General features: G+C 39.9%; 1 protein-coding gene across 1 annotated transcript in view; it reads left to right on the top strand.

Annotated features, from left to right (window-relative positions):
- The window catches only part of tubgcp6 (tubulin gamma complex associated protein 6), a 38825-nt gene extending 29560 nt beyond the window's left edge, over positions 1-9265 (top strand). Inside the window, exons 18-25 of the mRNA XM_015393551.1 lie at positions 459-608; positions 1758-1926; positions 2148-2289; positions 3540-3734; positions 4307-4439; positions 6265-6478; positions 6910-7103; positions 8896-9265. Of these exons, the coding sequence (XP_015249037.1) occupies positions 459-608; positions 1758-1926; positions 2148-2289; positions 3540-3734; positions 4307-4439; positions 6265-6478; positions 6910-7103; positions 8896-8987 (1289 nt within the window). The 3' untranslated portion in view covers positions 8988-9265. The remainder of the gene's footprint in view (positions 1-458; positions 609-1757; positions 1927-2147; positions 2290-3539; positions 3735-4306; positions 4440-6264; positions 6479-6909; positions 7104-8895) is intronic.
- Positions 9266-10216: the final 951 nt, after the last annotated feature.

Below are 10216 nucleotides of genomic sequence, written 5' to 3'. Positions count from 1 at the left end.
TTTTTTTTATTTTACCTCCTTTAAATACATCTCATATGTTCCTGTCTCGGGCTCTGACATGATTTTAGAGATAACTAATTGATCAAACTGATGGTAATCCTTGCACAGCTTTTTTCTCTTATAAAAAAATAATTTTTATTGCCCTTTAATTGACAATGTATTTTTCTCCTCATGTATCGAGTGAGACCTCTTGATTTAGATGGAACCCCCCCCATCGTGGTATTTAAAAGTCCTCTTTGTTGTATTGGCCTGTATAAATACATAAATTAGTGTTGCAATCAGTAAATAATTGTTTGGATGAAATAAAATTGGAATATTCAGTCTACCACTATTACACACCCCTTATTCTAATCCCATGTCTGTTTTTGCCTTGTTCTCTTAGGATGACTGATACACCTATGTTGTTTCACTGTTAAAAATAGCTAAAAGTGTATATTTGTCTTTATTTTCACATTCAGGGAGCCCCACTGAGCCCTGCGCTGACTGGATGGGGTCTTGGACATCTGGTTTGTGGCTGTCTCCTGGAGAGAAGTCTCAGCAGGAATACCTCATGGGTTTATCTGCCCAGTACCAGGTGGAACACTATGAGGACTGCTATAATTTACTAGGTTAGTGCAGAACATGCAGCAAGGGGGGAAATAAAAGCTTTCTATGGCCTGATATACAATACTCCTCAAAAGAATCCATGCTTCTAAAAGCTGCATACTTCTGCCTCTTGACTGACAGAAAGTGGTGCATAAATGAAGTAAGGGATGCATTTTTAGCAATTATCTAATCAAAATCATCTTGTTAATAATTTAATCTGTTAAAATGCAGCTGCTCTGTGATACTTAGAGTTCCAACAGAACAAAGATTCTGAACATTCAGGCTCACAAATATTTTCAATAGTTTAGTTCATGTCCAATCATGCACAGGTGTTTGCCACATTGTGTTGATATAATTTGCTTCCAATGAAATGCACAGCAGTTTGCCTATGGAATGTTGCAAAACAAGAAGTTGTTCAACTGTATGAATGCTTTTGGCTCAGCAGTTTAAATTTGTTGAAAAGTAAAACGTTTGTGTTTGATATTCAGCTTGATGTCAGAGATTGGATAAACAGGAAAAAGCTTCAGCTTTTTCATTTGAGCCGTTTCAGGTCTGCTGGAAGGTTAGGGGGCCTGTGCCCTTCAAACATTTGCATTGCAAAAAAAATGAGATAAAAGCAAATATTATCTTTAGATTATTATCCTAGATGGATAAATGGGTGCTTGTTCACATAAAAAATGATTAAAACCTAAAAAAAACGCACAGGTCAGCTCTGTGTTTGGATTTGCACGTCTTCTTTTAGGCAAACATGTACTTGACTTGCGTAAATGTAAGTAATTTCATAAAAACAGGTAGATGTTTAGCTGTGGAGGATCATAGCTTGTTAAAGTCCTATCCTCTCGTTTTCACTCTCAATTTGTTGTTTATTCATGCTGCAAGCATTCATGCCTAAATCAATCAGCGTCTTCTCCAGCGAATTCCTCTTCCACATCGCTGATCAAGACCAGCAGCCATAATTATTTAGGCTGGGTTTCCTTAAATACGGGGATCGGATCGACTAAGCAAGCGAAGCAACCTGCTTCTGGGTGATTACTGCTGTAATCAGTCTGAAACTTATCTAACTAGAGCCTAAATTATACGCACACAAAAAAAGGATTCAGACTCAGTTATGTAACCTGCAGCTGTGAGAGAGACACTCCTTCAGCACCATCCTCATCATCTCCTTCTCACAGCTTCGTCTCCTGAGTCCCAGCTGCTGAAGCAGGTAACGCGGGGGCCCTGGGGCCTTCCCATGGACCCAACGCTTCGCAGAGCCACAGACACCACAGCTGTCCAGCTCAGTGAGATGGTTTCCCTGCCAGTGCTGATAAAGCACTCCGTCACCGCCCCGCTCATCACGCAGTAAGTTCCCAGCTGGAAGAGCACAGCATGAGGGTTAGGAAGAAATAAATTACATATTTTAAAGCAGAATTATGGTTTAGATTCTGCGTTTATCATTATGTACAAAAAAGAAAGTGGTGCAATGATGACAAAATAAAGATAGGTGGTATCAGCCTCTCTCTGTGATCTCAAGTATTTCTCCCCTTTTTTTATCGGTGCTCCTCTTTGCCCTCTCTTCCCAGTGTGTCCTTGGTGAATAAGGCTGTAGTGGACTACTTCTTCGTAGAGCTGGGGGTGGAAAAACACTTTGAGGCGCTGCGTCACTTCCTGCTGATGGAGGATGGCGAGTTTGCACAGTCCCTCAGTGATCTAATCTTTGAAAAGGTGATGCTTTTTGGCCTATTTCTGTGTTTTCTTTGCAGATTTTTTGGTGAGATTTGAAATAGTGTTTTTTTTTGTCATTGACCGATTTTCCTCTCTTTGATACGTCTGCTTTTAGCCTGCGTAGGGAACGTAGATTTGCAGGATCACATAGCCATTAAAAAGCATTTTGTCCCATATGCTCATCTGTGGAAAACTTTGCAGTGGTTTAGATTTTATTTAATTTTCTTGTGCATAAATTATTTCATGTAGTTAAACCAATTACATAGACTGTGGTATTACTGTTAACCCTTAATATTTAACATAGATGTAGTAAATCAGATAGACAAGGGATTAACCTAGTGTGCGTTTTATTTGAACAGCTCTCCTTCCCGCTATCATCGCAAACCCCACCCCCTTACAGGGGATCAGGGGGACCTCGCCTGTTCAACCAAGCCAACAATTCCCTCTAACGACCCCCCCTTTAGAGACATAGACGGGTATCGGTGATTACAGGCTAACAAAGAACCCAAGCGACTCCCCATTCCTAAGGGGCAGACTCATTCTTCCGGTTCAATTTGCATGTTTTCTTAGCAAAAACAAGGCTTTGTTTATGGTCAACTCTATTAAGTCTCAAACTCAATGATATTTCTGACATTTTGGATTGAAAAATCTTCCTGGATGGGAAGAGAAACTTCTTCAAACTTGGAAACAAAGTGCAGAAGATTTATTTATTTTTTTAAACTTTTTTTTAAAGGTTCTTGCAATTCAGTTTCACCGTTTTCCAGGTCCATGTTTCTTATGTTATTTAATCTGACCTTCCTTATTTCTCTCTCTTTTTTTTTTTTTTTTTGCAAGGTTTCTTATTTAAATTCTGACCTGTAGAAATGCCAGCCAAATACTCAGAGTGAATGCAGTATTTTAAACTGAGTGTAATGACTGGGAAGTCTAGACATTTCTCCATGAACATCATGTAAAACCCTGTGCATCTAATTGTGCTGCCAGCTTTAAGCTTCCTGCCATGAATAACAAGTCGCTCACACCTCATTGCTGTTCTGCAGGAACATTCATGTGCATCTGTCTCCCCGGGCCCATCAGACTGAAGGTGTTGTTTATTCAGTCAAAGCTCTAATTCTGCTGATTGGCACTCCTACATCCACACAGGAAGCTGAGCTTCCACCACTCTTTTGTTAAACTTAAGTCTTATAGAATGAGCCTATTTAAGTCAATAAATGTGATCTGTGCTGTGCTCAATCTCCATTTCCACCTTCCAGATGGCCAGTGGCCAGACTCCAGGCGAGCTTCTGACCCCCCTGGTCCTGAACTCCATTCTCAGTAAGGCCCTGCAGTACAGCCTACATGGAGACACCCCCTTAGCTTCCAACTTCACCTTCGCCCTGCGCTTCCTGCCAGAGACCTTCCACCCTCACGCCCCAGACTCCCTCAACTGTTTGGAGCTGCGTTACAAGGTGAGGCGTTTTGATGGAGCGAGCGTGGCGATGAGGACGCTGACATGGGCGTGTTTGTCCCAGCGTGAATGTGACAGCCTGACATGTTTTGACAAACTGCTGTGCATGTAGAAAATGAGCTTATCTCCCTGAAATGGTTGAGCATCACAGATTTATTAGATCCATGCCGTGCTCAGAAACGAATGGCGCACATATTGGCCTTAGCACTCCTCTCTCATGTTTCCTGAAGCAGCTGAGTCTCCATCCTGCCCCCCTCCCCCACCGCTTGCTTATCTTTACCTCTTGCTTCACATGTTCTGCCTCTTTATGTCACCATATTTCTTCATCCTGTTCCTCTCACCCTTTCACAATCCTCTCACCTACTTTATCACCGTCTGCATATTCACACCTCTCTCCGCTCATCCTGCGTCATCCATCACTCTGCCTTTACCTGTTTTTATTTATTTTATTTTTTTTCTCCTCTCAACTCTCATTCCACCTTTCTGTAATTTCCTTCCCACTCTCAGCCTCTCTAAGCTTCGCTCTGACAGAGATTTTTATTTTTTTTTCCTTTCCTCTCTCCTTCCCCCCAGGTTGACTGGCCGTTGAACATCATCATCACCGACAGCTGCATGAGCAAGTACAACCGCTTGTTTTCGTTCCTGCTGCAGCTCAAACACATGGTGTGGAGCCTCAGGGATGTCTGGTTTCACCTCAAGAGGACAGGTGAGGGAAAGGTAGCTGCTGATGCAGCTTTAGCTCGGACTCCAGCTAACCTCAAAGGAAGGAGGTATAGGGTTCTTCCTGTAGTGCTTTATAGTCGACTCTACATTATTTATAAAAAGGAATGCAAAAGTTATTTTATGATTTATTCATACTAAGCACAGGTCAAGGCCAGTGGGAACGTTGTCTAGCTGTTTTCTTCTTGGAGTTTGATGATATTGATCTGCAACTCTTCACAGAGCTCAGAAATTGATATACTGAGAGAAACAGAAGATGGAAACAAACAGTAAAACAAACTTTAGTAATATTAGCATGATGCTACAAAATGTCCATACAGCACATCAAACCTACTTTATCCCAAAAAATGAGAATAAAATACTCAAATAATAACAATAATTAAATATTTAATTAATTAATAATAAATAATTAAGTTCTAGAACATTTTCTTGCATTCAACTCACAAAATTCAATGTATTTAATGGATTAATTCTACCGTTTCTTAGGCCGTTTCTCAATATGTGTTCTTGTGCATTCTCATGTGCTCGTGTACTCGTGAAAAGTCATCAGCATCAGCCCCAGTACTGTTCCAATTCACAAGAACAACAGACCAAGAACAGACAAAGTCCACCGATATTGTTCTTCCCCCTCCCTCTTTACCCAGCATGCATCAGAGCAGACTTATCCATTCTTGAGATTGACGGCTGTCCCAGCATGCACTGCGGCAGCAGCAGCTTAGAATGGAGCGCTCACAGACCTCAGAATATTAAGTTAAAAGTTCTATTTCCTGTTGCTGTTGTTCATTAAAAGTAAGTTTTAAGATCATTTGAGGCGAGAATATTATACTTTATATATGGTCCATTTACAGATTTAATGCGTCATTTAAAAAAAAAAATTCTGAAGTTGAGGACAGCGGGAACCAGCGGAGCTCCTAGGCTAACTGCAGCCCGTCTATAGCAGCCCTCTTTCTGCATAGCCATGTGTGAAAGACCGCTGGCAATGATGCCGACTTTTTTTTGTTGTTTTATTTGGCAAAATGTGATTTGTGACACCAAATGAAAAAAGTCAGAATTTGTTTATATCTAGAGACTATTAATAACAGGACGTAAAATGCAGCTCAAAAATACGATCAAGTAAAATGATACGACTGGCATAAATCAAATACAAACAGCATAAAAATAAAACAAGCCGGACCCATCTAGGCGTAATCGGAGACAACGACACACAAAGTGTGCTCCTGATGTCCAGTCTGCTCCGTAGCTTTGTTTTGGTCGCTGTAACCGCAGAAAATCCCGCTTCACAAAGATAGGATGAGTCTTGAACTGAATTAAGCTGTGTCAAGAGGCACAGATGCACCGACTGATGAAATTGGGAGAGAATACCGTTATTTTTTTTATATTTTTCAAAATAAAACATCACTTAGACTCTGATAGTCCATATATATATACTTTTTTCTGTGCGGCCCGGTACCAAATGACCGACGGACCGGTATTGGTCCGCGGCCCGGTGGTTGGGGACCGCTGCAGTAAAAGGTTCATGTATTGGTGTGTTCTGTAAAATCCTACCTAGGTTTTAACTCCTCCACATCTTCATCCTTGACTTGTCTACTGTTTCTTGGTCAGCATGATGTACTTTGTTCAGTAATATTCTGAGACGAACCTCTGAGGCCTTCACAGAACCTGCTGGGTTTTTACTAAGATTTATTTCTTACATGTCCAGGCCACATGTATGATTTTCTCTGTGTAATATTTTGGCAGGTTTTCTAGCCTGTAATCAGCATGTTTGTCCTCCCCTTCAGATCCTCACCTGCTTCCTTGCTCATGTCTTGCAGCTCTGGTGAAAGGCGCAGGCCGATCGGTACAGTTCCATCAGCTGCAGCTCTACAGGCATGAGATGCAGCATTTTGTAAAAGTCATACAGGGTTACATCGCCAACCAGATCCTACAGGTGTCCTGGACCGAGTTCACGGCCAAGCTGGCCACCGCCAGTGACCTGGACGCCATCCACCGCACACATGCCGATTACCTCAACAGAGCCATCTTCAGGTGAGAACTGGAACTGTAAATGTATGATCTATAACCTCACAGCATGCTGACTGGAACAAACTGCTATTGTGATATTTGATTTGTTTCAAGAAGTCAGGAAGTGACAGCTTGTGTTTTAGCATAAGTTATTCAGTCAGTATTTATAGTTATTTCAGCCTTATATTAGATGCTCTCATAGCCATAGACAGGTAAAGGCTTAATATCTCAGTTTCAATCTATTTATTTCCCTCATAAAACACTCATCCACATTCTAGTTGAATGTGCTGAGGCTAAATTGTGAGCATGATGAATGATTTAATCTGCGGATAAATAATTCAGAAGAGGTTGTTAGTATCACACTGAGGTGTTTCACAGCTTAGTCTTGTCTGGAAGGTCATTAAAAAGTTGACTTTAATCTTTCTGTGACCTCTCTCTCCCCTCAACCTCTCCAGGGGTCTGCTGACAGAGAAAGCAGCTCCAGTCATGAACATCATCCACAGCATTTTCAGCCTCATTCTCAAATTTCGTGCCCAGCTCATCGCGCAACCCTGGGACAGCCAGCAGGGGGAGGCAGTGCACCCAAGCTTCATTGCCATGCAGCAGTCGTACAACACTTTTAAGTATTACTCTCACTTCCTTTTCAAAGGTAAGACCAGAGCATATTGTTTCACCTCTGGCTGAATGACAGTCTGGTCTCTTTGGTTTCAGTTGCATACAGAACAGGAAAGATTCACCGCTTTTAAAAAGAAAAAAAGAAAGACTCTTAATTCCATCATTAGGCCGTTTAGAAATCACAGAAAAGCCGACTGTAATAGTCTGTAATCTTCCTAATAGATTTTAAGCAGTGTTGCTGCCAGTTCACTGCATAAAAAGCACTAAACTTAATGTGCTAATTAGTACCTTCATTACAAAGTGGTGCCAATACATTTTTACAAGAGAGGTGAAGTCGTTTTAAATTATAATCCTAAATGACCCCTAAAAGATCCACTTGGTGCTTTGGCATCTTGGTCTCCAAATTTAATAAAAGTGAGTAAGTCAACACTAAAATACAAATAAACTGCCTCATGTTATTTGAAGGCAGACATTTTTGGCCTATTTTTGTAAATTGTAATATTTTTCCCATCAAAGATCGCACTAAAGCGTTTCTTTGTGATTCTACATAAAAACTCAACAGTTCAAACCCAATATTTCATGCAGCTCTATTGCATAAATATGAATGCATTACAACTTGGAGAGGAATCACAGGCTTTGCAGGAATTTCTGGATGTTAAACCGTTCTCCCAATCAGAATTAGGAGAGCTAATGTAATTTAGTTGGGTTCAAGACAGAATCCCATTTTGAGAACTTTTTTTTTTATAGAGTTGAGGTTTCAGCATTAGAGAAGTCATTGAGGAAAATTTGTTTGCATGTTTTGTACCATTTTATGTTTTGAGCACCAAATTGGGCCTTTGTTCCAATATTCTGATCCAGATTGCTTTTCTCAGATGAAAAGAAACAGGTTCTATTAATCAATAGTAATAAAGTGCATCACAAACTGGAACATGCTTAAACTTTAGTGCCATTGTTAACAGTAAAGGCAGATTTATGGTCACAGGCTGCAAATACGCTGACCAAAGACGAAGCCCATCTGTGTATATTCTAAGTCAAATTTAGTCCTTCCAGTGTTACATGGGTTGTAGTGCAGCTGCCCATCATCAGTGGGCAACAGGAGGGTTTAGTCAGGATGCAGTCACCAGCTATCACCAAGAAACATAGATATAAACACCACAAACAGCCGTGCACATGCATTTCAACTTTCTTTCCACTCAAAGAGGTCAGTAAACCCAGCACGTATTGGCTGTAGTCATCCAGAAAACATTACGTGCTCCTAGTTAGTACACACAGGTTTTATCCGAAAATATCTGAGCACATGACAGTTCTGCAGCCAAAGAAGAAAAAAGTGGTGCAACATGGACACCTTAAAAAGAACTGCAGCTGCCCATGCAAGCAAACCACAAAACTTTATTTGTTTAGCTTCCTGTGAGGATTGAAATGTTTGGGAGTTTCACGGTGTAGCTTCATAAACCTAAGGACATTGTACCAACAAAACCTGCCTCCATCTATATAAATAATATTAAGCTTCTGAAACCCTCCTGGCCTCAACATTGTGGACTTCACCTTAATTGAGTCCATGCCATGAGACCAAGCAGGTAAAATGATCTTTAGCAAACCTGTAAAATAAAAACCAGATGTCCAGATAAACCTTATAAAAAAAACTTGTTGGGTTTTCCAACCATTATGGAGTTTTATGCATATATATACGAGCCTGTGTGTATAATTCTGAACCCATGTGGAATATTGAAAACATGCTTAAAATAAAACTTGTAAAAGTGTTTAAATATTAACATTATTTTTTCAGATACGTATGTAAACTTCTGACTTCTTTCTCCTTTTCACAGTGGTGACTAAGCTGGTGAACCGAGGCTATCAGCCTCATTTAGAAGATTTCCTGCTTCGCATCAACTTCAACAACTACTACAAGGACTCTTAAGGTGCATGCTGGGCTGCTTTTAAACTCCATGTCTTTAGCCATAAACCTCCCTGTGTTATAATTGTGTTTAAAGTCCTTGAAATCCCACCTCTGCTGCACTCAATTTAGGAAGCAAAAAGTAATTAATGTTTTGTCCTTAATCATTTCTGCGCTCTTCAGTAATCAACACACTGCCAGCATGGTTTAACTGAAGCTGATGTCTGTCGTTATAAATTAGATGTATGTTTGAAACTAATATAAATGAACTTTTCATATGTAAATACATTTTTTTCCAAATAAAAAACTATTTGAATTGTTTGATTCAAGTTTCTAAAGTAATAAATCAATGAAAAACAACCAATTCATCTGTTAAGAAATCACATATTTATTAAAGACTGATAACAGTGGTTTTAAGAAAACCAGGTTGAATTAAGTGCAAAGCATTTCAGGTATTAAACTTAGCAGTTAAAAAAAAAACACAGAAAAAGGAAATGCATTTTTGCTATATTATAGTTATGTACCTCCTAAACAATGAGTACCGAGATTCTTCCTAATGATAAATTACTCATAAAGATGAGAGGAATAGAGCAGCAGCAGGTCACATACAGAAGGAAGATTCCGTTTCCAGACGGGATATTAAGGTTAAAACTAATTTCTTCAATTTGAAAGAGAACACAAACAGCAGCTTGATCTCTAAGGAAATTTGTTTTCATTACTCTGATGAACAAAGTTTGCCTCAGCGTGAGACACACTGCAAATAAACCCTTCTGTCAGGCAACAGAACAGAGGATTGGAGGATGTTTAACAAGTCGTTTCTGGTGTGAAATCCAAGAAACCAGTCATTAAAGAAAAAAAAAAAAAGCTGTGTTCATAGAGTTTGCATCTCATCTCAGCCCGGAGGTGTCCAAGTTTTATCCTTTAGTTGTCATATCCGAATTGTAGATTGTAATTTAAAATGTAATATAATTCATGTAGTGCAGGTCATCTGCTGTGAGACGCTTTAGATTTGAGACTAGCAAGGATCCTGTCATGTCCGCCTGACAGCACAACAGATTCAACCTGTTGTGCTGTCAAAGGTAGCATATAAATGCTTTTTCAGCTAAGTAATTCAGATTTATTTGTGGTAGAAAAAAGATAAGCCTAAGGGGCCCATTTCACAACTTCCTGCAGTACCTCCATTATCTACAAGGGCAACACATTAAAGACCACTGACCACATTATCCCTGGTGTGCAAGTTAAAGGCGATTGCT

Source organism: Cyprinodon variegatus, unplaced genomic scaffold, assembly GCF_000732505.1.
Source record: "Cyprinodon variegatus isolate N-32 unplaced genomic scaffold, C_variegatus-1.0 Scaffold647, whole genome shotgun sequence".
NCBI lineage: Eukaryota > Metazoa > Chordata > Actinopteri > Cyprinodontiformes > Cyprinodontidae > Cyprinodon > Cyprinodon variegatus.
This window is presented reverse-complemented; position numbering and strand designations above follow the sequence as displayed.